Here is a 27,317-nt window from a genome sequence, read left to right as displayed (position 1 = left end):
CTAGATTCTTCTCTGTTTCAGTATTTAGTCTGTTGTGATACATTCTTTTGGTTGACATATGTGAAGAAAATTCAGCCTCACACAGATATGGGAGAAAGCAGAAGTATTTTAATAACATCCTCAGGTGTCTGTGGTTATTCTTTGATATTACTATACCAAAACTTAATAAGTGTTAAATTGTTATAGGTTAGTTACACGTGGAATCTAAAGCCATGTCAGTGAACATTTCTTCCTATTATATTAAAATTCACCACTCTATTTTGACATTGAATGGATTTTTTACCCATGCATTGGTCATTTGGAAAATACAGAATCACTGAGTTAAGCAAATATTCCTTGTATTGACACATTTCATTGTACAGTATCAAAAAGTTTTATTTGTTAATATCACCACAGATCTCATAGGAAAATCTTCAGATACTTCGAAACTATCAAGCTCATGGTGGTAGATACAAGTTTTCTAAAACTTCAATTTTCTCTTGAAATCTTGAATTTCATCATTGGCAACAAGTCCTTGTCAGCTGTATTCCTTGATGTGACAGGCATACTTCATCTTTGAGAAAATGTCTGCTAAATCCTGAGTCTGAAGAGTTGTCTTTCATTCGTTCTTTCAAGTAAAAATGTCCCATGAAAAACCCAGTTTAGCTCACAGTTTAATCACACAAGTGCTTCTCTTTGAGATAGCCATCTTGCTATTTCGGTATGCAGCAGAAACACCGTAGGCTTGCTTCCATTTAGTCACACAGAATTTTTAAAAGGTCACATATTTCATTAAGATTTCATAACATTTTTACTGCTTGATCAAAGGCATTCTTAAGGGCAGCTGGTTTTGTTTGTTCTGTGAATATGTGGTTGTGAAGAATACTCTGACTGCTAGTATAATTTGGCACCACTGTCATGATTCATGCTAAGGCATCAGCAGTTTTACCCATCAGTGTAAATGTCAACATAGTGAAGGAGGTAAATAAAGTCTTAATACTGTTAATGAAAAAGGCCTTTATCTTCTGGACCCCTGAAAGGGGCTCAAGGATTGTCCCCAGGGATCCACAAACCACACAGTGAGAACCATCTAGGTTGACTTCTGGCTCCAACACTTAGAGCCAGTTGTTTCACCTTTCTGTACCTCAGTTTCCTTCTCCGTAACATGGGGATAATCCTAATAAGTGTTCTGTTCCTTCCCTTTACTTGTTCAGATTCCTGAAATGAAGAAAGCTGGTTGGCCCAACTATCCTGTATAGCCAAACTGAGGTTGTACTTGCTACCCAGGGCATGGATTTTTTTGTTCTTATGTCAGATTCATGGGGAATATGCAAAAAAAATAAAACCATTGTCTCCTAGGCAGCAGGAGTAAAACTCATGTATGCCCTAAGATATGTTGTATGTGGTGGGCATTGATGCTAACCTGATAAATGAGAGGTATCTGGTCACGTTTGATATTCAGGAAAGATGCATTAAATAAGCTATTGTTGTTGAATCAGTGGATGCCAACATCAACCACTTGTCTATAATGTCTGTTAGTAGACCATATCTCCCCATAATTATGTGTTGGATTCTTCACTTACTTGGTTAACATAAGGCTAATTGTTATTTTGATCTTCATTTAAAGAAACAGTCCTGGGAATTAGAAATCTCTAATTCCTAATAACCTTTGCACTCTTACATCTGGATTATTAGAAAATGATAAAACAGCATGTTTTTTCCTTACAGAGTTTTGGGAGTGCTAACAAATCTGGAACATCAAACAAGAAACCTGGTATGTATAATAATGAAGTTGAAAAATTACTACAGTGTTTAATAGTCTTGAATTCATAGTTTTTGTCTGCCTTCTTTTCAGAGATTGCTCAAGTAACTTCAGCATATGTGGCTTCTGGTTCTGAACAACTAAGTCTTGCACCAGGGCAGTTAATATTAATCCTAAAGAAAAATTCAAGTGGGTGGTGGCAAGGAGAATTACAGGTAATAACCTTGAAATAACATTTATCATTTTCGTTATAAAAGTAACACATGCTCATTAAAAAATAAAATTAATTAAAATTTTAGATAACCTATAATCATACCACTTAATCAGTATTAACATTTTATTTTTTTTTTAATTTTTATTTTTTTTTATTTTTATTTTTATTTTTTTAATGATTTTTTATTATATTATGTTAGTCACCATACAGTACATCCCCGGTTTCCGATGTAAGGCTCGATGATTCATTAGTTGTGTATAACACCCAGTGCACCATGCAATCGTGCCCTCCTTACTACCCATCACCGGTCTCCATTCCCCACCCCCCCTCCTCTGAAGTCCTCAGTTTGTTTCTCATAGTCCATAGTCTCTCATGTTTCATTCCCCTTCTGATTACCCCCCTTTTCTTTATCCCTTTCTTCCCTACTGATCATCCTAGTTCTTATGTTCCATAGATGAGAGAAATCATATGATAGTTGTCTTTCTCTGCTTGACTTATTTCACTTAGCATTATCTCCTCCAGTGCTGTCCATGTTGTAGCAAATGTTGAGAACTCGTTCTTTCTGATAGCTGAGTAATATTCCATTGTATATATGGACCACAACTTAATCCAGTCATCTGTTGAAGGGCATCTCGGCTCCTTCCACGATTTAGCTATTGTGGACATTGCTGCTATGAACATTGGGGTGCATATGGCCTTCTCTTCACTACGTCTGTATCTTTGGGGTAAAACCCAGTAGTGCAATGGCTGGATCATAGGGTAGCTCAATTTTTAACTTTTTAGGGACCTCCACACTGTTTTCCAGAGTGGCTGTACCAACTTGCATTCCCACTAACAATGTAGGAGGTCCCTTTCTCCACATCCTCTCCAACAATTGTTGTTTCTTGCCTTGTCTATTTTTGCCATTCTAACTGGCGTAAGGTGGTATCTCAGTGTGGTTTTGATTTGAATTTCCTTGATGGCTAATGATTTTGAACATTTTTTCATGTGTCTGTTAGCCATTTGTATGTCTTCATTGGAAAAGTGTCTGTTCATATCTTCTGCCCATTTTTTGATTTGTTTATTTGTTTCTCGTGTATTGAGTTTGAGAAGTTCTTTGTAGATCTTGGATACCAGTCCTTTATCTGTAGTGTCATTTGCAAATATATTCTCCCATTCCGTGGCTGCCTCTTAGTTTTTCTGACTGTTTCCTTGGCTGTGCAGAAACTTTTAATCTTGATGAAGTCCTAAATTCATTTTATCTTTTGTTTCTCTTGCCTTTGGGGATGTATCATGAAAAAGGTTGCTTTGGCCGATGTCGTAGAGGTTGTTGCCTATGTTCTCCTCTAGAATTTTGATAGATTCCTGTCTCACATTGAGGTCTTTCATCCATTTGGAGTTTATTTTTGTGTATGGTGTGAGATAGTGGTCAAGTTTCATTCTTTTGCATGTAGCTGTCCAATTTTCCCAGCACCATTTATTGAAGAGACTGTCTTTTCCCACCGGATGTTTTTTTCCTGCTTTATCAAATATTAGTTGCCCAAAGAGCCGAGGGTCCATTTCTGGGCTCTCTATTCTGTTCCATTGGTCTATGTGTCTGTTTTTGTGCCAGTACCATGCTGTCTTTGTGATCACAGCTTTGTAGTACAGCTCGAAATCTGGCATTGTGATGCCCCAGTTTTGTTTTTCCTTTTCAACAGTTCCTTGGAGATTCCGGGCCTTTTCTGTTTCCATACAAATTTAAGGACTGTTTGTTCCAGTTCTTTGAAAAATGTCCTTGGTATTTTGATCGGGATAGCATTGAAAGTGTAGATTGCTCTGGGTAGCATGGACATTTTAACTATGTTAATTCTTCCGATCCATGAGCATGGAATATCTTTCCATCTTTTTATGTCTTCCTCAATGTCTTTCAAGAGTGATTTATAGTTTCTAGAATATAGGTCCTTTACGTCTCTGGTTAGGTTAATTCCAAGGTAACGTATGGTTTTTGGTGCTATTGTAAATGGGATGGATTCCCTAATTTCTCTTTCTTCGGTCTCGTTATTCGTGTATAGAAATGCAACTGATTTCTGAGCATTTATTTTGTATCCTGCCACGTTACTGAATTCTCTCATAACTTCTAATAATTTGGGAGTGGCTTCTTTGGGTTTTCCATATAGAGTATCATGTCATCTGCAAAGAGAGACATTTTGACTTCTTCTTTGCCAATTTGAATACCTTTGATCCCTTTTTGTCGCTCTGATTGCTGTTGCAAGGACTTCTAGTACTATGTTGAATAATAGTGGCGAGAGTGGGCATCCTTGTCGAAGTTCCTGATCTTAGGAAAGGCTTCCAGCTTTTCTCCTTGAGGAATAATATTTGCAGTAGGCTTTTCATAGATGGTCTTTATGAGATTGAGAAATGTACCTTCTATTCCTACACTCTGAAGGGTTTTAATCAGGAAAGGATGCTGTATTTTGTCAAATGCTTTTTCAGCATCGATTGAGAGGATCATATGGTTCCTGAGTCTTTTCTTGTTGATATGATGTATCACACTGATTGATTTTGCGAATATTGAACCACGCTTGCATCCCAGGTATGAATCCCACTTGATCGTGATGGATAATCCTTTTAATGTACTGTTGATTCTATTAGCAAGTATCTTGTTGAGGATTTTGGCGTCCATATTCATTAGGGAAATCGGTCTGTAATTCTCCTTTGAGGGGTCTTTGCCTGGTTTGGGGATCAAGGTAATATTGGCCTCATAGAATGAGTTTGGTAGCTTTCCTTCTGTTTCTATTTTTTGAAATAGCTTTAGGAGAATAGGTATTATTTCTTCCTTGAATGTTTGGTAGAATTCCCCAGGAAAACCGTCCGGGCCTGGAGTTTTGTTATTTGGAAGGTTGTTTATCACTGACTCAATTTCTTCATAATTAATTGGCCTGTTTAAGGAATCAATTTCTTCCGGTTTCAATCTTGGTAGTTTATAGGTTTCCAGGAAGGATTCCATCTCTTCCAGATTGCTTAGTTTATTGGCATATAGCTGTTGATAAAAATTTCTAATAATCCTTCCAATTTCAATGGTGCTCGTGCGGCCTCTCCTTTTTCATTCATAATTTTAATAATCTGGGTCCTTTCTCTTTTCTTTTGGATAAGTCTTGCCAGTGGTCTGTCAATTTTATTGATTCTCTCAAAGAACCAGCTTCTAGTCCTGTTGATCTGCTCTACTGTACTTCTGGTTTCTGCTTGATTGATTTCAGCTCTAATTTTGGTCAACTGCTTCCTCGTGCGTGGATTAGGCCTGTCCCTCTGTTGCTGTTCCAGCTTCTTGAGGTGAGAATATAAAAACTGCATTTTAGATTTTTCTATTCTTTTAAGTGAGGCTTGGATGGCTATGTATTTCCCCCTTAGGACTGCCTTTGCAGTATCCCATAGGTTTTGGACTGTTGTATTTTCATTCTCATTGGTCTCCATAAATTGTTTAATTTGATTTTTGATTTCCTGGTTTATCGAGTCATTCTTGAGCAGTATGGCTCTTAGTCTCCATGTGTTTGAGTTTCTTCCAAATTTTTCCTTGTGGTTGAGTTCCAATTTCAGAGCGTTGTGGTCTGAGAATATGCAGGGGATAATTTCAATCTTTTGGTATCGGTTGAGACCTGTTTTGTGTCCCAGAACATGGTCTATTCTTGAGAATGTTCCATGGGCATTAGAATAGAATGAGTATTCTTTGGTTCTGGGGTGTAGTGTTCTATATATATCTATGAGGTCCAACTCGTCGAGTATGGCATTCAAAGCCTTTGATTCTTTGCTTAGTTTTTGCCAGGGTGTTCTGTCTATTTCTGATAGTGGAGTGTTGAGGTCCCCTACTATTAATGTATTTTCATTTATATGTCTCTTTATTCTGGATAAGAGTTGGCTTGTGTATCTTGCTGCTCCCCTGTTGAGGCATATATATTTATAATTGTCATATCCACTTGTTGAATACTTCCTTAAGAATAATATAGTGCCCTTCTGCGTCTCTAACTATAGTCTGTAGTTTAAAATCCAATTTATCTGATATGAGAATTGCTACCCCAGCTTTCTTTTGAGGACCATTTGCGTGAAAGATGGTACTCCATCCCCTTACTCTCAGTCTGAATGCATCTTTGGGTTTGAAATGAGTCTCTTGTAGACAGCAAATGGATGGGTCATTTCTTTTTATCCAATCTGCAACCCTGTGGCGTTTTATGGGATGGTTCAAACCATTTACATTAAGACTGATTACTGATAGATATGATTTTAATGTTGCCATGTTGCCAGTAAAGTCTTTGTTTGTATTGGCTGTGACTTTCTGTTCTGTATCACTCTTGGGGCCTTTTTACTTTTATAGAACCCCCGTAATATCTCCTGTAGGGCTGGTTTCGTGATTTTACAAAATTGGTTAGTGACTGGCGATTCTGAAATGTCTTTATTTCTCCATCAATTCTGAATGACAGCCTTGCTGGATAAAGGATCCTTGGCTGCATGTTTTTCTCTGAGAGAGCTTTAAATATGCTCCCCAACCCTTTCTCTCATTCCAGGTCTGTGTGCAGGTCTGACGTAATTCTGATGCTTTTGCCTTGGTACGTGAGAAATTCTTTTGCCCTGGCCGCTTTCAATACTGTATCCTTGCATCTAATATTTGCGAATTGCACTATGATGTGACGTGGCGTAGGTTTGTCGTGGTTGAGCTTGGGAGGGGTCCTCTCTGCTTCTTGGACACGAATGTTTGTTTCCCTTGCTAGATTAGGGAAGTTTTCAGCTACAATTTGTTCAAATATCTCTTCTAGACCTCTGTTTTTCTCCACCCCCTCGGGGATGCCAATGATTCTAACATTGGATCGTTTCATTGAGTCAGTAATCTCCGTAACCTACATTCAGTGGCGTGATTTTTAAGACCATCTTCTATTTTCATTTTTTCCTCTATTAACCCATCCTCCAATTCACTAACCCTTTCCTCTGCTTCTGCGACCCTGGCTGTCAGAGCCTCTAGTTTTGCCTGCATTTGGCCCATAGAATTTTTAATTTCTGTCAGATTCGCTCTCATTTCTGTCCTTAGGGATTCTATATTCTCAGTAACCTTTTCGTTTATACTTTTTTCAATTCTACTCATCATTTTGACCATCGTTACTCTGAATTCCATTTCTGATAATTTGGTTACATCCATATCCATTATTTCTGTGGCAGAGGCCACAGTCTCATGTCTTTTCTTTGCTGGGGGGGGCTTCTCCTTCTTGTCATTCTGATGAAGAGAGGTTGTGGGGTTTCCAGAGCCCAAATTATTGACTGGGTCCCAGGCCGTGCCCCTTGTTTTATAGGGATCTTAGGGATGTGGGTTTCTTCTTTAAAGATTTTATTTATTTATTTATGTGGCAGCCAACCAGCGAGAGAAACAGAAGCAGGGGAGTGGGAGAGGAAGAAGCAGGCTCCCAGCGGAGGAGCCCGATGAGGGACTCCTTCCGGAACGCCGGGATCACGCCTAAGCCGAAGGCAGGCGCTCAACTCCGCCACCCAGGCGCCGTTGTGGGCTTCTTGATTTTTCAGCCTGCCTTCTGGGGAGGGCCTGCCGCGCCGATACTCAGGCAGCCATGTTTGGGTAGAGTCTCGGCGTCCCTGCGAGGGGGATGGGGATGACACTCCTGAGCCGGTATTTCCAGGCTTTTGTTCTCTGGCGGCTTTCCCTGGCGGTTTGCTGTGCCTCTTCTGAGAGTCAGAGCAGCAGCGGCCAAATTTCAGCCTCTATCTCGGAACAGAGGGATTGCGGCCCGTTCTCTACTAATGTTCTGGCCACTTTAACTCTGTCTCTGTTGGTGCTGCTCAACCCTGCAGCGTCCCGGGTTGTGCGCCCCACACCCGGCGTCCCAGCCCTCACTTCCAGGGCCGGCGCGTCTCTGTCCTTTGTGTTTCTAATGCCGCCAGCCACCAGCCGCCCCCCGCGCGCGCTCCGGAAGCTCCCGGTCTCAGTCTGGATCCAGTGAGCGCACCAGGATTCCGGGGTTCCGCGAGATGCCTGGTGGCGCGCGCACCCGGCTCACGGTCTCAGTCTGCTGTTTTGCGGGTGCCGTCCGCGAGCCCGCCCGCTCCCCCGTGCAAGTGGCTGCCGCTTCCCGGCGCCCGAACGCGGCGGCTCCCTCCCCCTTCCGTTTATCTTCCGATATCTGTGCACAGTTTCATGGCTCCCCGCTTCGTACCTCAATACTCAGCGCTGGAGATGTTCATTTGTAGAGATCCAGGTGCGTCTTCCTGCGTCTCAGGCTGGTTCCGTGGTTGTTTAGGCTGGTCTGGTACCTATCCATCTCGACTCGGAGGACCGGCTGAAAACGGTGTCTCCTACTCCTCCGCCATCTTAACTCCTCCTCCCCATCAGTATTAACATTTTAATGTATTATGTTTCCCTCTAGCCTTTTCTCTGTTCATTTTTAGCACAGTTGAACTGGTATTATAAGTAACAATATGAAGAATAATTTTCTCTACAGACATAATTGTTTTCCAATAATACCTGCTTTAATAAACCACAGGTCAACTTCTTAAAGGAAAGCATAGCATCACCTTTGCCTGGGATAACCCCAGGCTTGCAGTATAGCCTCTATCCTGGAAAAGAAACATGATCCAGACTGTGTACTGAGAAAATGCTATTCGTTGGACTTTTCCAACCACAGTCTTATGTTTTTGAAACAGCAGTGCAAGGAAAGGAAATGTAGGCATAAATGAACCTAGTTTTTTCCTAAAATATTAACAGAGACAGTTATTGCATATGTTTAGATACAGAAAGAGATTTCTTTTCCCCTAAAAGTTCCTTACTAGAAAAACAAAAAAGCATTTTAAGATTAAAAAATGAGGAGAGGTATAATAGCTATATTTTTATATAAGATTGGTATATGATTATAATATGGAGGATAAACACAGCTTCATTCTTGCAAATCAGCCTTACACAATTCCTAAAGAGCAATGGAGGTTCAAAATTCAGTGTCTTGAATAACCCCCTGAAATCCCACCTTCCTGATTGGCTTTGAAGATTGACCCAACCAAATGGGAAACATGGCTCTCCACAAATTGTATTTCTGATCTCTGTGTTAATTATTAACATAGCCCCAATAGATGTTCATTGTGCACCGTACCATTTTAAGTGTTGACTTGAACTTACCAGGAGAACTCTAGAAGAGTCTTTATAAATATCATTTGTGTGAAATATGCAGAGAACTCTGAACTCCGAAGGCCTCCTAGTAGACTTCTACAGTAGCATTTTCAGCAGCACTTTGAGATGCATATTGAGTCTTCCAGTTGTTTGATACTGACCTGGCAGGCCAGTGCAGGATTCAGCGGTCCCCAAGAACACCCTAACTCTGACACCAGCTATAAGTTTGGAGGTCCCTAAGACCACTCTCAAGTTCAGTAACTTCAGTAACTAACTAGAATGACTGACATAGTTTATTACGGCAAAATAATTTAGATTAAAATTAGCCAAGAGAAGAGATGTATGGGGCTGATTTCAGGGCAGTTCCAAAAACAGAGCTTTCATTGACCTCTCGCAGTGGAGTCATGGACAGCATTAACTCCTGGCAACAACACATACCAAGTATTGCCCAGCAAAGAAGCTCATTTGAGCCTTGGAGTCGAGAGTTTTTATTGGGGCTCCGTGACATAGACATGGTTCTGCCTGTATGGCTAAACTCAGTTTCCAGTCCCTCTGGAGGTTGAGTTCACACTATGTGATTGAGAGTATCTACCGTAAGTCACATTGTTAGACTATCTGGCACGGTCAAGGCCCCCAGAGGAAAATAAGACACTTAGCAGTCAGGACATACCACAGGTTTAGAAGATTACCTCCCACGAGCCAAAGGCAGAATCCAGACCTCTTTTGGGACAGGGCTAAATTCTTTACTACAAATCCTTTTTTAGTTTATGTGTCAATAATTGTTTTTAATCTCGTCTTTCATATTCCTTTTGCTGATTTTATAGGCCAGAGGAAAAAAGCGACAGAAAGGATGGTTTCCTGCCAGCCACGTTAAACTTTTGGGTCCAAGCAGTGAAAGAACTACACCTGCCTTTCATCCTGGTACGGTGGTGGGTTAACTTGTATCACAGCTTCCAGAAGTTTTGTTGAAACTCAGCAGCTTCCTAGATTAGCATACGCTTTGAGAAATATTAAAAATTGTTTCTTTTTATAACTCTGCCTAAAAGCAATGTCACAATTAGAACTTCCTTTCTAAAAAGTTCTATGTAAAAACAGCCAACTGTTCAGTGATACTTGAACCACCTTATTGCTTCAGATTTTTCGACGTGGAATTGCCCTGCTCTCATACTTAAAGTGCAGTAGTTCACGTGGATTAACTGTAGCTGGGAGAGTCTTGTTTTGTAAAATAAGGAATGGAAGAAGGAGGGTGAGTGAGAGCAGCTCAAGGGAAATTTTAGCCTAATTTTAACATCTAATGTTAGAGTAATTTAAATCTGAGGGCAGTTTTAACATGGGATCTTTGTAGGAATAATTAATCTGTTATTTTGTTCTTTTTTTGGTAGTGTGTCAGGTGATTGCCATGTATGATTATGTGGCAAATAACGAGGATGAGCTGAATTTCTCCAAGGGACAGCTTATCAATGTTTTGAACAAAGATGATCCTGACTGGTGGCAAGGAGAAATCAACGGGGTGACTGGTCTCTTTCCTTCAAACTATGTTAAGATGACAACAGACTCTGATCCAAGTCAACAGTGTGAGTAATATCAAACTGTTTGCCTCTCAGCTAGTGCAAAAGCTTTGATATGCAGCACTGCATATTCTGTCCCAGAGCGTATCTTAGACTCAGCACTCCTAGCAAGTATATATTAATGATGCAAGCAGTAAATTGCAAAAGGAAATTTTTCACAAAATCATAAGTTATACTGCTTTAAATACTTTTTTTCTTAGCTTTAAACCTTACTATTAGACTATCTGAAAAAATGTATAACTCTTTCACAGGTTCTTGGGTATAAGAGCAGTCTATGCTTCAACTTCCCTTTACCACCATCCTTTTTTTACCTCTAATGATCTCTTTCTCCGTAATAAAGAGCAGCCAGTAATTACCATATTCATCTATTCAAATTACCCTTTGAGAGTACAGGTGCTCTTAATTTTGCAACCTTCTCATTTAATATCCACATATTTACACATCATCCAGGTTAGCAGAAAATTAAAAACCTGTTTAAACTGTTGGCAAAACTCTGTTAGGTGATTTTTTTTGTGAGATACCTAATGCTATAAGAGATACATGAATCAAGATCTGTTTCACTATTTTTAGAACAAGGATCCAGATCTCAGTGTGAAACATGGTATTATATAAAATTATCTCTTAGCAGTTGCCTAGCCTTTCTTATATTTGACAATAAACATGCATTTATAGTGGAGAATAAACAGCACTTGGAAATACTTTCTACCTTTATAAAATGTCACTTTTCCCCACCCTTTTGATTTTGTGTTTTTTTTTTTTTACAAAATACATCATGATTCATCATGATTTGTATTTTTATCATTGTGAAATTATCTAAAATATTTAGCCTTTCATTGTAGTTTCCGAGAACATATAAATGGTAACCCGGTCAATCTGAGATATGCTGATGATTCCGTGCACATATTATGCATTTATACTATATCTTATCATTTTGAAATATTAGTGCATTATTTTCACTATAGAGCTTGTAGCTCTAAAGATAGTTCTGATCCTGGGAGAAGACTTTCCTTGAGATAAAGCAACTAAATTTCCCAATTTGGTTGTGGGAGGAGTTGAGTTTTGTATGGTTTGAACATTCCCCAAAAATGTGGGCTACCTAAATGACCGTTTTTAAGCTCTGCTGATGGTTTGGCAGCTTCCAGAGCTTGCCTGTACATCTACTTAATTAGACATACCCGAGGTGCCTTCCCTGGCCCTGAGAGGGGAAGATACTTCTCAGACCTCTGGGATCTGGGAGCTCTTTGGCTAGTGAACCTTGGAGGCACCCAGTACAGCGGTACATTTAGCTTTTCTAGTGCCCGCATGTGAAGGGACGGGTTTCCGAGTGCACTGTTGTTGTTTATCTTGCTTTATCTTGCTTTCCAGTGGAGGAACACTTTTTTCCAATTAAGTCTTATATAATAAGAAATATAAAGAACAGATAAAAGCTATTCTAAAGGAAGAACAGCCAGGAGTATATGAGTCTGTGAAAACTGGTTAAATTTTAAATTACCATTTGTGTTTCTTGGGCCCTTAGATAATTATTATTTTCATTTTATTATGTAATTAGGATGTTTTTTTTAAAGATTGAGAATTTTAATAGTTCAGATTTGTTTAGTTGATGTTGCATGTTACTAGTCAAATTTTTTCTCACCCACTTAATTTGCTTTATGTTCATTTTATTCCTCATTTTTCTTTTTATAGGACCCAATGTTGTCTTCCAGTGTGAAAGCACCCCAGAGACCCACTATCCAAGTTTGACTCTAGCGTGGAGGCAGGGCAGGCAGCCCTGATCAAATATCTCCTACACAATTCATTAACTTCGTTCGAATGTTAGAGCCACTTGTGATTATTTCTTTGTGTTTCTAATTTATAGTTAAAATTTGTAACAAGTTAAAGGATAGTGGGTCTTTGTGTGGCTTTCCCTGCTGTTCACTCTGGCATCCTTTAGCATTTTTCTTCTTTTTTAATTTGGTAATTGTAGGTCATTAGCATGCATATTGAGTTTGCCCTTACATGGTGGGAGTTCAAACACACAAAGACCCACTATTTGCACAAACTATTCTCACTGGTTTGGAATGGGCTGCCATGCTTTCTAATGTTACTGCAACATGTATATTCATTACAATTCAGATAAAACTTGCTTATGTTTTGCTCTTATGTTTGATCTAATCCTAATCACAGTGAGCTCTTAACTGGTTCAGTATGTGATTTGCTCCCAAATCTGCACTGTTTACTCTGTTACTTTCTAGTATGCCACCAAGAGTACCAATATTTAAATTCGTTTAAAGGCCAAGAACTGGAAATAACCTTTTCTCTATTTTCTGTGTATTTCCGGGTGGGAGAAATAACACTTCTGGGAAGCTTTTCTCAGAAAAGAGGAAAGCAGCCTGCCCCAGCAGAATGTGCAGAGCGGGCTGTTTCCTCCGTCTCAGCTGCCCACGAACGGGCACTGTACTGTGGGAGTTCCCTTGGGGTCCGTGAGCTCTGGGCTAATGATGATCCTGCACCATATGCTGTAGCAGTTAGTGGTTACTTCTTTATTGGCGACCTAAAATTGGATTCTTTTTGAGGAATGGAAGGCTCCCATCATTGACGGTGAGATAGAAAACCTTCCCTAGCTTAGCGTTTAGATCTAGTATACATTCTAAAGTCAAAATTCATGATACCTATTTTAATTAGGTGACTACTGTCCCAGGTCATAAAAGGACACGTGTTGACGTTCTTCTTAAAGTATTTAATAAAAATCATAAAGAATCCTTGAAGAGTTTAAAGGCCCCTAAAGCAGGCATACAGGCTCTGCTCAGTCAGGAATGAACTCCAGTGAAGGGAAGATGTGAGAGCGGGCGTTCTTCTATGTCCGTGAAGCTGCTCTAAGGCTAGAAGATTGATTTTACCATCCAGAATTCTCTGGCTAATATCTTGTCTTCAGACACATTGGCTACTTTGGCATAGGATTTTACTCCTTTTCCTTGAATTGAAAACAGTTTAAAAATAATAAACATTATTATAAATAAGTAAATGATGGGAGAGTACCTAGCTGAAACAAAAAGGGGTTTTAGTAGGCAGTATTAAACTGTATTTGAAAATCAATGAGAAGTTTATGCAATTTAAAATGTTTACAAACTGCAGTGCAATCTACTGTTTATGAATGTCAGGGTATTATCAGGAAAAGTGTACATACAATCACAGAGTCTTATTTCCTCACAGAGTTCTTTAAGGAGAGTGAAATACCTTTTTATATCTCTGAGTTTCAGTTAGAGGCATATTTTGTGCAATATTTATGTTAATGTGCCTATACATTGTGAATGAATAATTCAGTCTTACCTAAATCATAACTTTTTTCTTGAGAAAGAATCGACCGTTTAGGTAGAACTTTACAAAGTTCAGATATCTGTGTTTCAAAATGCTTAACATTATTGGGATGTATGATGATCTATATGTGTGCTCCCTGGGGCAGGGATTTCTAGTTATTAGACCACCTCGGTCTTTAGCATTTGGCATCATCATGGTACTTTTATAAAATATGACATTAATAAGAAAGCAATAATAACACTTTACAGGTGGAATAACAGATTTGCCTGCAGTCAGTAAAGGAGACAGTGCAAAGACTGAGTCATTGTGAATTCAGCTGATCTTCCAAATTGTGTGGATTACTTGGTCTTGCCTTTTATTTTCTGGACTTTCTGCTTTTGCATTCTTTGTTGGGTTCAGATTAAGGACAATTACTTTAAATCCATTTTAAGCCCTGAGAGTGGAAATCAGACCACTGTTAATTAGCCACACAATTTGGTATAACATTTTCTCTTTATAATTTTGATTTTGGGCTTATCTAATACACTGATAAATTATTTCAAGGATATTTTTATAGCTCATATCGCTTTGTTGTAACCCTGATAAATATAAGTTATCAATAATGACATTCAGGCAGAGCTTAGCATCTGTAATCAATCTGAAAAACAGTACGTTCATCAGATACCCATAGACTAAATCAAATCACATAACGGCATATTTAAGCTGGGTGTTGGTCTGGAAAATAAGTTTGCTGTATTTCCTGAAATACCACTCTTTGTGTAGGTATTTTGCCATATTTTTGAGAGAAAGCTAAAAGTAAAGGAACTTGAATGACATGTAAGAGTAATCTAAATCCTTCTTAAAAGTGCACGCAGTCAGTCCTTCGAAGTCCCTCCCACTCAGCCACACTGTTTGCTCTCTCCCTCATTCAGGATAAGAGGCAGCTTTCATTTGGCTTAGAAAGCAACATTAGAAGGAACGGGTTTATCAGGAACACGGAATTTTAAAATGGAAATAAATCTGAACCCCATAGGAAGAATCCAAATACCTGTTTATTAAAAAAAAAAAAACTTGTTTATTTAAAAATTGTAGTATGTGATAATCATTTTTAAAGTATGGATTAAACCTGATAGGTTTTCCAGTGATGAAAAAAGCCAGTTCTCAAACCAAAGCTGATTTTTTAGCAAATTTGAAAATTTAAGTCAATCCCACCCATTATATAGTTTCCTCTAAAACTTTATCTTAAAGGGTCATTTTAAAATAATACAACTATTAAAAAATGTAACTGCTGTTTTAAAACACAATACAAATACTGATAGTTTAAAAGAAAGTGGGGGAAGGAAAAGTAGAGAAAGAAATGCCAATTCCAGTCCAAAGCTTTATTTGCCAAGTTTTTCTTAGAATAAATTTTACCAAGTTATAAGTTCTTGTAAATAGAATCTATAATGGAAATACTGAGAGACTTTGCCAAAAGTGGCAGTATTGGATGCTGCTGTGTTGCTACTGTAATAAGTTATTAAATTGTTGCGAAGTGCTGTTTTTGCCTTAAATTTTTATTTTGTGTGTCTTGAAACTATAGTATAAAGATATTGAGATTGTGCAGATGCTGGGCACGCTTGGCATGAGGTCATCTGTTTTTATTTTTACAAAATTGTAATATAACTATGCAAGTGTGTTTATTAAAAGGACACAAACTACATTACTTGTATTGTGTATTTCTTTTGAAGCACCCTTTGAAATGTGTTTTTAATTATATGTAGTTGTGATTGAATTTCTTTGGAATTTTTCTTTTTCCTTAACGTAGTCTGTGGGTACAGGCCAGCGAATTGTTTTATATCACAGAAGGCAGAAGAAATTTTTAAATGGTCAAGATCGTGATAATTTGATACAAGATAATCATATGTATCTCAAAGCAAAAGAAATATTTATTTGAAAGTAAAAGAAAATATAATCCATAGACTACTTATGTTATTTACAGTTTTTACTCCAACTTTTTTCTAAAAAGATTGGAGGGAACTTACAAGTTGATAGTCATTGCAGATGCAAGATAAAACATTCTTAGTACAAAACAAGAGTCTATATGAAAGAAACTGCAGTGAGTGCTTGGAGGCAGTAGACTTAAGTAGAGGGTTACACTTAAGAAATCAAGTTGGTGGTTTCACCTTGAATGAAAAAATATGGATCAAAATCCACCCCATCTATCAATGTCTGGCATAAGCAGCCTCTTCCCAGAAAGCCTTTCCTCATCTCTGGAATTGAGCATTTGCATAAGGCCAAGCAGGGGACTAACTGCTGAGAATATGAAAATGAGTGTCAGCTAGTCCTGGGCTCAGTTATTGCATTGCTCTGTGAGGGGGTCAGGCACATAGGCAGGTAATTCTAGAACAGCATGCTGATAATAAGCGCAGTAATAGGCATTCCCTGGGCACCAAGAGAGTACAGAGGAGGAATACCTCATTCACTGTAGATTGGTGAATTAGAGAAGACTTCCTGGAGGAGGCAACTCTGAGACCGATAAGATAAATCAGAGTAAGCTAGATGGGGGGTGGGATGGTGAAGAGTATGATAAAGCCAAGAAACAGTGGAGGTGGGGGAGGGGCAGTGATTTTTATAAGCAGTTCATTATGGCTGGAGTGAAAGTGCAAAGCCAGAAACACTGAAAGATGGGGCTTGAGAGGCAGACCAAAGGCTAAATCAGAGATTCTCCAGCTCGAATGAGAGATTCATTGGGATCACCTGGGGTGCCTAAGTCTTCGTGTAAATGTCTTAAAGCATGGTCTGTGTGTGGGGATTTTTCAGAGCTCCCCAGATGATTCTGCTCTGAAGCCAAGGTGGGGAAAAAGGGATGAAACAGAGCTAAGAACTGTGTCTGAAGGAACATTGGCAGGAGTTACGGATGGATGGGATGTGTGGGCAGGTTTGTATCCTGGTGATGGAATAGTGGTGCCGCCAGCTACAGTAAGGAATCAAGAGTTAGGGGAAGAAGAAAAGTTTGGTTTTGACTACAGAGCACCAATGGGACACCCAGTAGACCCGTGCAGCAGGTGGTCAGAGAGGACTGAGCCGCAGCAGCAGGACATCAGCCGGTGGCATGAATGCAGGCTGATGGCATTGAGCCCATGAACGTAGGTGAGCTGACTGTCTGAGGGTGTCAACAGTTACAGGTGGGACAGTGAAGGCACCCACGGACACAGGAAACAGATTCTAGGAGAATAAGGAAGCGCTGGCTGTACAACCATTGCTCATACCAGTGAAAAGAAAAGAAGGAATGTGCCTTCATTGAGCACTTACCAATCTAGGTACTTTTCTGAAGTTCCCAAACGTTTTTCCTCATTATTATTTCCTTTTTACAGATATGGAAATGAAAGCAAAAGCTAAATAACTTGTCCAAGTTTACACAGCCAGTAAGTGGTAGACCTGGGTTCAAACCCACATGCTTTGGCTCCAGAGCCGATACTCTCACCGTCTACACTAGTGTGTGGGCACTGCCACCCTGTTTAGCGCAGTGAGGCTCCGCAATACGACCATCGCTGGAAGCAGGGAAAAGGAAAGAGGAAAGATCAGAGGCGGCTCAGTGTTTCCTCTTTGTAGCAGGTATACACAGAGAAGCAGGAGGCAAAGACTGATTATGACAAACAAGGACAGGAATCTTTAAGAACCGCGTCTGGAGGGGTAAAGCTAAACATAATCGCTTCTTTTGGTAGCAGCTTTATTGAGATATAAGTCATATACCATACAGTTTATCCATTTGAAGTGTAGAATTGAATGGTTTTTAGTATATTCAGTGGTTGTGCGACTATCACCACAGATGGCTAGTTCCAGAACATTTTCATCACCCTCAAAAGAAGCCCTGAACCGTTTAACCCTGTATCCTCCTATCTTCCTGTACAACGCCCACCCCCAGCCCTAGGTAGCCACTAATCACCTACTTTCTGTCTCCGTATGTTTGCCTACTCTGGACATATCATACACACGGAGTCGTAAAATGTGTAGCTTTTGTGGTTGGCTTAGTTTACTCAGCATAGTATTTTCAAGGTACAGCCATGCTGTAGCATGCCGCCATACTTCATTTCTTTTTATGACTAAGTAGCATTCCATTGTATGGGTATACCACATTTTGCTTATCCATTCTTTAGTTAATGGACATTTGGGTTGTTTCTACTTTTTGGCTATTATGAACAATGCTGCTATGAATACTTGTGTACAAGTTTTTGTGTGGACATACATCTTTATTTCTTTTAAGTATACACTAGGTAGGAGTGGAATTGCTACATCAAATGGCAATTGTGTGTTTAACGTTTTGTTGTTTTTTTTTTAAGATTTTATTTATTTGAGAGAGACCAAGAAAGCGCATGAACGGTGGGGAGGGGCAGAGGGAGAGGGAGAAGCAGGCTCCCTGCTGGGTGGGGAGCCCGATGAGGGGCTTGATCCCAGGACCCCAGGATCATGACCTGAGCCAAAGGCAGATGCTTCACCAACTGAGCCACCCAGGCATGCCTCTGTGTTTAACTTTTTGAGAAACTGCCAGACTATTTTCCAAAGTAGCTGCACCATTTTACATTCCCATCAGCAGGGCACAAGGTTTCTCTTTCTCCATATCCTCAGCAACACTTGTTATTATCTAACTTCTTATTGTAGCCATCCCCCTGGGTGTGAAGGGACATCTCATTGTGGTTTTGATTTACATCTCCTCAGTGGCTAATGATGTTGAGCATGTTTTCATGTGCTTGTTGGCTATTTGCGTATCTTCTTTAGAGAGACGTGTATTTAGACCCTTTGCCTATGGTTTGAGTAGTTTGTCTTCATAATCACGTTTTGAACTTTGTTTTAAACAAGAACACGTTCTGAAATACACGAGAGATGTCAATGCTGTTGTCAAAAGGCAAAATCACTTAGTCAAAGGGAGGGATAAAATCAAAGAGTGCTAGAGCGAATGTGCTGGGGAGTGTGGTGTGAGGGTTGCTTTGAAGCCCGGCTCTCCCCGCTCACTTCCTGAGACAGCCGCACCTGTGTATAGTGAGGTTGAGAAACCTACACTGCAGATGCGACTGAGGGGTCTCTGAAGCACTGGGTCAGTGTCTAACACGCAGAGACTAGAAATAACAGCTAACATTTACTAAGCCTTTGCTTTGTCCTGGGTGATGGACTGGGTACTTTGGGTACGTGTCTGGGTTAGCCAGTGGTGGAGTTAGAACTCGAGTCCCAGTCTGACTCCAAGGCAGAAGTATGTGGAACAGTGCATAAGAAGTTGGCTGTGGGACACAGCTACTCATTGCATGTGTAACAGAGAAAGTATGTAGGTACCAGTCGTCACTTAGACACAAAAATGAGTTAAAGGAGAGTGAGAGCTCTGTTGGCATTTCCAGAAAAGTGCCCCTTTTCTCCTCTAGAATTCAGGCGGCAAGCATCAGACCAGGTCACGCTTATACACACTGTCGTGCGTGGTTTGCCTCAAGGAGAATGGCTGTGTAAGCACCATTTAAAATGGCTTGGCATTTCAGAGTGTAAGACTTAAACCAAGAGGCCTAGATGTAGGGACTCCGTAGCTCTAAATTCTGCCCTAAGTCTCTTAGCCACCAAACTTCAGAGTCTGTGATTTACACAGCAGGGGTCAGAGTGATAATCTGTTGTTCAGAGAGTTGATGAGAGGTGGTAAATCGTCATACGCTTGTTGGTAACGGTTATTTTTATGTTCAGATTAAAGGCTATATGTTGGGCGGACACGAAAACTAGAGTTGCATGACACCTCTTCCTAATGTGCTGTGTTTACATAGCACATCAAGTCCCTCAGTTGGGTCCGCGATAGAACTCTGGCAGTCTAGGTGTCGCAAGGATCAGCCTGAACAAGACTCCTTCGAGGCTGAGCCTTGGAGGCATCTCTGTCTACCAATAGGAGTTCTTCGCTTTCTTTTAGGCTTATGACCTTTCACTCTAGAGTCAAAAATAAAAATAAAACCAATAAAATGTTTCTTTGTCCACTGGCGTTTATCAGCAGACTTGCTTTGGGAAGTCTGGAATACTCCCATTTACTGATAACCAAATATTATCCTTTCTGATGGTCTGCAATATTAGAATATAATATTAACTTCTGTTTTTGTGCTTAAACAACCTGACTCCTGGTGACAAAGAATTGACAGGCATCAAGAAGACATCGAGTTTAAAAATTTGTTCAACAATTATTTAAATTTCCAAAAACAAAATCGCAAATATCTGTGGCTTCATGGTGGGAGCATACTACCTGGTACATAGTTTGTATTCAATAATAGTGGCCAAGTGGATCAACTGCTATTCTTTTACAAAATAAGATATCCAGTAGTTTTCTGGTGCCCTGACAAAACTTCTGTATTAAAGGCAGTCTTCAGGGGCGCCTGGGTGGCTCAGTCAGTTGAGCGTGCAACTCTTGATTTCGGCTCAGGTCATGATCTCAGGGTCGTGGGGTGGAGCCCCAGCGTTGGGCTCTGTGCTCTGCCCAGAATCTGCTTCTCCCTCCCTCTGCTCCTTCCCCCACTCGTGCTCTCTCTCTCTCTCAAATAAATAAATAAAATCTCTTTTTTAAGGCAGCCTTCAGAAAATGCACACAGTTTAGTCATCTGGATTTACTGTTAAAAATTGTCTTTTCGCTGAGCTTCGACTCAGTGAGACTGAAAACCATTATGTGATCCTCTGGCTGCTTCTTTAGGACAGAGAATGGCGTTGTTCAGTGGCATTGCTCTTCTCACAATGGGCAAGGACTTTTCTGGGACTTTATGACATAATGCGAACAAGCTCTCTTTGTCTTCGTCATCACAAACCATCTTTTGTCCGATCACCTTTTGGAATCTTCGCAGAGCTCCCTCCTCTGCTTTCTTAGGCGTCTCTCATTTGCTTCTTGCTCTCGCGTGCCTTTAGTCTGCAGCTGCTTCCCAACTCTGTGGGACACAGTTTACACGAGCTGTTATTCGTTGTGTATAACTCGGCTATCAGTCTCTGTGTCCTCACGCAAGTTGTGGGGTGGGAGCGGGGGGGGGGGTCCTGTGGCCCTGGGGACTTTCGCCTGATCGTCGCCATGATCTCTCCTTTCTTACTTTCCCACCCTTCCTGTCTAGCAGAAAGAATTTACCAGTAAGTTTTCATCATTCTCTCTGGCCACCTGTAGTCTCCTGCAGTTCAGACCTTATCTTCATATCACATAATACTTGTTGAAGACCTACTATGTGTCAGACACTGGGGATATAGCAGATTAAAACACGGGGAAAAAAATTTCCTCCCCTCTTGGAGCTGACATTTAAGTAGGGCAAGACAGAAAACAAACAAAATGAATGAATATGTCATGTCTTGGAAAATTAAAGCAGGTTAGGGAAAGGGAGGGTTGAAGCAGACAGATTTCAGTTTTAAACAGGCTTCTCAGATAAAGCCTGTCTGAAGTGGTGACATGGGAGCAAAGAGTTGAAGGACAGGACAGCTGTCTGGAGGGAGCCATGTAACTATCTGGAATATCATTCTAGGCAGAGGGAAGAGCACATGTCAGGGCCTCCATCAGGGGCATGACCGTAATGCTTGAGGAACAGTGTGGAGGCCGGTGTGGCTGGAACAGAGGGAGAAACAAGAGGAAGACCTGAGGACAGAGGGCTAACTGAGGAAATGGGAGAGACTGTCTAGGTTCTTAGAGGCTGTTTTTAAGTATTTTGGCTTTTGCCGGGAGTGACAAGAACCCATCAAAGGGTTTTAGTCAAAGGAAGGACATGATCTGATGTGCTTTAACAGGATAACTCTGGCGTGCTAGATGAAAGCAGGGGTTGGGACAGGGAGGGGCTCAGAAGCAAGCAGACACGTTAAGAGGCTAGTTCAGTAACGCAGGTGAACAGTGGTGGTGGCCCGATCAGCATCATCCAAGTGGACATAATGAGAAGTAATGTGGACATAATGAGAAGTCGTCAGACTATGGGTGTATTCTGAGGATATAGCCAACAGGTGGATTGAATGTGAGATGTGAGAAGAAGAAAAGTATCAAGGGTGTCCCTAAAGATCCTGGCCATAAGCAACCGGAAGATGGAATTGCCATTAAATGAAGGCACATGATGAGGGAGGAGGGGCAGGGAAGATGATTAGGAGTTTGGTTTTGGATATTACCATTACTTACCTTTAAGATCGATAAGTGGAGATACTGGGTAGGCCGTAGAACATGGTGAGATCCAGAGGATATATTCAGGCTGGTGTATACGTTTGTTTGGGAGTGCTTCAGTGCGTAGGTGATACTTAAAGCCACCAGACTCAGTAGCTGGATGTGGAGAAGAATTACAAGGCTGAGACTTTGGGTTCCAACATTAAGTCTGTGGGTTTTGGAGGAGCTAGGAAAGGAGAGGAGGAGACTGGCCAGTGAGGTAGGAGGACGTGAGGCGAGGTGGTGACCTAGAAGCCAAGTAGAGAAGGATTTTAAAGGGGAGGGAGTGATCCACTGTCACAAATGCTAAAGGAGGAAGTGACGTGGAGCTTTAGAACCTCTTCTTCTTTAAACTATAAGATTTGAAAATAATTTTAATGTTTAATTTTTCAGTTACAGTCAGGAAATGTTTTTACACAGTAATATAGACTCTGGTATTTGTTGAAATTAATTCTATGGGTGCTTGAGAAGAACATGTGTTCTCTTGCATATGTGTTCATTATATTAATACCTGTTAATATTCAGATCTTTCATTACTAATTTTCATTGAGAGAGATGACAGTCCACTACTTTGATTATAGATTTTTCAGATCTTTTTTCTTTTTTCCTCTCTCCCTCCTTGCTCCTCTTCTTTTTCTTTCTTTCTTTTTTTATCTTTCTTTCTTTCTCTTTCTTTCTTTCTTTCTTTTTCTTTCTTTCTTTCTTTCTTTCTTTCTTTCTTTCTTTCTTTCTTTCTTCTTTCTTTCTTTCTTTTTCTTTCTTTCTCTCTTTCTCTCTCTCTCTCTCCCTTTTTCTTTCTTTCTTTCTTTCTTCTTTCTTTCTTTCTTTCTTTCTTTCTTTCTTTCTTTCTTTCTTTCTTTCTTTCTTTCTCCCCCCCCCTTTTCAGAGGTAATTTTGTCTGTTAATTTTACATTTTGAGGCTGTCCTGTTGCACATAAAATCAAAATTATTATATTATCCTAAATATTTACAATGTTTACACAGATCTTTGAAAGCCTATTTTGTCTGCTGCTAATAAAACCTCCCTAGCTGCTTTTTAATATTTTGTAAATGTGTAGCTTTTTCCAAACCTTTACTTCTGACATTTCTGTAACATTACAGATTAGGTGTCATAAATAGCATCTAGCTGAATTTTTTTAAGTTTTAATTCCAGTATAATTAATATGCGGTGTTATATGAGCTCAGGTGTACAGTATAGTGATTCAGCACTTCCAGACATCACCAGTGCTCATCACAGTGTACTCTTCATCCCCATCACCTGTTTCTCTCACTCCCACCTACCTCCTCTTTGGTAACCACCAGTTCTCTATACTTAAAAGTTTTATATTTGTATCTAAGAGTTTTTTTGTTTGTCTCTTTTCTTTGTTCATTTGTTTTATTTCTTAAATTCCACGTATGAGTAAAATCATATGGTATTTGTCTTTCTCTGACGGACTTATTTCACTTAGCATTATACATTCTAGCTCCATCCACTTCTTGCAAATGGCAAGATTTCGTTCATTTTTATGGCTGAGTAATATTCCATTGTCTGTATATACCACACATCTTCTTTATGCATTCATCTTGGGCTGCTTCCATAATATGGCCATTGTAAATAATGCTGCAGTAAACATGGGTGTGTGCTTATCTTTTTAGTTAATGTTTTCATATTCTTGGGGTAAATACCCAGTAGTGGAATTACAGTACTGTATGGTAATTCTATCTTTAATTTTTTTAAGGAACTTCCATACTGTTTTCCACAATGGTTGCAAGAGTGTGCATTTCCACCAGTAATGTAGGAGGGTTCCTTTTTCTCCACATCCTTGGCGACACTTGTTGTTTCTTCTGTTTTTGGTTTCAGCCTTTCTGACAGGTGTTAGGTGATAGTCATTGCAGTTTTGATCTCTATTTCCTTGATGCTGAGTGGTGTTGAGCATATTTTCATGTATCTGTTGGCCAGCTGGATGTCTTTCTTGGAGAAATATCTGTTCATGTCTTCTGCCCATTTTTAATTTGGTTATTTGGGGTTTTTTTGGTGTTCTTTATGTATTTTGGATACTAACCCTCTATCAGATATGTCTTTTGCAAATATCTTCTCCCATTCTTTAGGTTGTCTTTTGTTTTGTTGATTGTTTCTATTTCTGTACAGAAGCTTTTTATTTTGATGTGGTCCCAATAGTTTATTTTTGCTTTTGTTACCCTTGCCTCAGGAGACATATCTAGAAAAAACTTGCTGTGGGGGCACCTGGATGGTTCAGTCAGTTAAGCATCTGATTCTCTATTTCAGCTCAGGTCATGATCTCAGGGGTCATGAGATCAAGTTCCACATCAGGCTCCATGCTGAGTGTGGAGTCTGCTTGAAATTCTTTCTCTCCCCCTCCCTTTGCCCCTCCCCCTGCTCATGTGTGTGTGTGTGCGCTCTCTCTCTCTCTAAAAGAAATAAAATCTTTAAAAAGAAGAAAAGAAAAAACTTGCTGTGGATAATATCAGAGAAGTCACGGCCTGTGTTCTCCTCTAGGATTTTTATGGACTCAGTCTTAAATTTAGGTCTTCAATCCATTTTGAGTTTATTTTTGTGTGTGTTGTAAGAAAATGGTCCAGTTTCATTCTCTAACATGTAACTATCCAGTTTTCCCAACACCATTTTTTGAAGGGACTATTTTTTTCCCATTGCATATTCTTGCCTCCTTTAAAGGTCAAAGGTTAATTGACCATTTAATCATGGGATTATTTCTGGGCTCTCTATTCTGTTCATTGATCAGTGTGTCTGTTTTTGTGTCAGTACCATACTGTTTGATTATTACAGATCTGTAGTATATTTTGAGATCTGGGATTGTGACACCTCCAGTTTTGTTCTTTTTCCAAATTGTTTTGGTTACTTGGGGTCTTTTGTGGTTCCACACAAATTTTAGGATTATTCTAGTTCTCTGGGGGAAAAAATGCTGTTGGTATTTTGATAGGGATTATATTAAATCTGTGGGGGCGCCTGGGTGGCACAGCGTAACGTTAAGCGTCTGCCTTCTGCTCAGGGCGTGATCCCGGGGTTATGGGATCGAGCCCCACATCAGGCTCCTCCACTATGAGCCTGCTTCTTCCTCTCCCACTCCCCCTGCTTGGGTTCCCTCTCTCACTGGCTGTCTCCATCTCTGTCAAATAAATAAATAAAATCTTTAAAAAAAAAAAAAATCTGTGGATTGCTTTGGGTGGTATGGACATTTTCAACAATATTTGTTCTCAGAATCCATGAACATGGAATATCTTTCCATTTGTTTGGGCATTCTTCTATTTCTTTCATCATTGTTTTATATATAAGTTTTCAGAGTACAGGTCTTTCACCTCTTTGTTTAAATTTATTCCTAGGTACTTTTTCTTTTTGGTACAATTGTAAATGGGATTTTTTTAAAAAATTTCTCTTCCTGCTACTTCATTATTAATGCATAGAAAGGCAACAGATTTCTGTATATTGATTTTGTATTTCTTCCTGATTCATTTTTGGGAGGTTATATGTTTCTAAGAATTTATCCATTTCTCTAGGTTGTCCAGTTTGTTGCCATATAATATTTCATAATTTTCTCTTGTAATCCTTTGTATTTCTGTGGTGTCAGTTGTTATTTCTCCTCTTTCATTTCTTTTTTTTATAATAATTTTTTATTATGTTATGTTAGTCACCATACAGTATATCCTTAGTTTTTGATGTAATGTTCCATGATTCATTATTTGCGTATAACACCCAGTCCTCTTTCATTTCTGATTTTATTTGAGTCCTCTCTTTCTCTCTCTGTCCTGTTTTCTCTTTCTCTCTCTTTTATGAGTCTCGCTGAAGGTTTATCAATTTTGTTGATCTTTTCAAAGCATCAGCTCCTGATCTTACTGATCTGTTCTATTATTTTTTCAGTTTCTATTTTATTTATTTCTCCTCTAATCTTTATTATTTCCTTCCTTCTACTGGTTTTGGGTTTCCCTTGTATGTAGCTGTGTTCTTTTTTCTTACTGCTTTTAAAATTCTCTCTTTATCACTACTTTTTACTATTTTAATTACTGTGTGTCTCGGTGTGAACTTCCTCGGGTTGATTTTGTTGGAGCCTCTCTGTGCCTCTTGGATCTAGATTTCTGTTTCCTTTCCCAGATTCAGGAAGTTTTCAGCTATTATTTCTCCAAGTAAATGTTCTGCCCCCCTTTTCTCTCTTTTCTACTTCTGGGATCCCTATAATGTAAATGTTATCACACTTGATGGTGTCACTGAGTTCCCTTAATCTGTTCTTATTTTTTTTTTAATACTCTTTTTTTCCCCTTCTCCTGTTCAGCTAGAAGTGCTTTCCATTACTCTGTCCTCCAGGTCACTGATCCATTTGCTTCCTCTAGTCTATTCTTTATTTCCTCCAGTATATTTTTAACTTTGGGCATTGAATTCTTCCTCTCTCATTGGTTCTGTGTGTGTGTGTGTGTGTGTGTGTGTGTGTGTGTTTGTGTGTGTGTGTGTTCTGTCTCTTTGTTGAGGGTCTCATTGAGGTCGTTGACTCAAGTCCATTGAGTCTCTTTATGACCGTTACTTTAAATTCTCTGTCAGGTCTATTACCTATCTCTATCTCATTTAGCTCTCTTACTGTGATTTTGTCCTGCTGTTTCATTTGGGACATATTCCTCTGTCTCCTTGTTTTGTCTAACTCTGTGTCTGTTTCTCTATGTTAAGAAAGTTAACTACATCTCCTTCTCTTGAAAGTAGTGGCATTATGAAGAAGAGGTCCTGTAGTGCTCTGCAGTGCAAAGTCCCCTGTTCACCAGAACCTATTATTGTAGCTGAGCTGCATTTGCCTTCAGTGTAGGTGTCTACAGTGGCTCTCTCTGCCTGTTGTAGGCAGGGTTGGGTCCCTGTGTTGTTAGTGGGCCATTCTGGGGCCACCTTGGGCTTAAGTTTGGTCAGACCAGTCATTGACCAGAACCGCAGTAGCACTGAATTGTAGGGTGCTCTCCTGTGTTGACCCCTGAGAAGCTTTTGTTGGTGGGCAGGACTACAGGAGGCCAGATATCTACCCCTAGCTCACTGCTGGAGCCAAAGTGGAACTGATATGTGTAGTTTTCTTCCCTTCTTCCTGGGGCAGGAGTCACTCTGGGGTGGTGCTGACCCCTCTTGGGGCTCCTTGCACACTGCCATGTTTGTGGCACTGCTTTGGATGGATTTCTGTCAAGGTCAGGTTGGAGGGGTGGGTGCACAGGAGAACACGGGGCGGGGCACCTGGTGTTAGCAAGCTAGATGAGAATGTTTGCAATGCACTGATTCCCACAAGTGTTCA

At 39.9% G+C, this 27,317-nt stretch overlaps 1 protein-coding gene across 1 annotated transcript in view; it reads left to right on the top strand.

The window, feature by feature from the left end:
• ITSN2 (intersectin 2) overlaps positions 1-27,317 on the top strand; it is a 139,274-nt gene that overhangs the window by 87,097 nt on the left and 24,860 nt on the right. Inside the window, 4 exon segments of the mRNA XM_040622951.1 lie at positions 1,708-1,753; positions 1,835-1,956; positions 9,891-9,987; positions 10,449-10,640. Of these exon segments, the coding sequence (XP_040478885.1) occupies positions 1,708-1,753; positions 1,835-1,956; positions 9,891-9,987; positions 10,449-10,640 (457 nt within the window).

The sequence above is a fragment of the Ursus maritimus genome, unplaced genomic scaffold (genome assembly GCF_017311325.1).
Source record: "Ursus maritimus isolate PB19 unplaced genomic scaffold, ASM1731132v1 scaffold_6, whole genome shotgun sequence".
Taxonomy (NCBI): Eukaryota; Metazoa; Chordata; class Mammalia; order Carnivora; family Ursidae; genus Ursus; species Ursus maritimus.
Note: the sequence above shows the minus strand (reverse complement) of the source record. Positions and strands in the feature narration are given on the sequence as shown.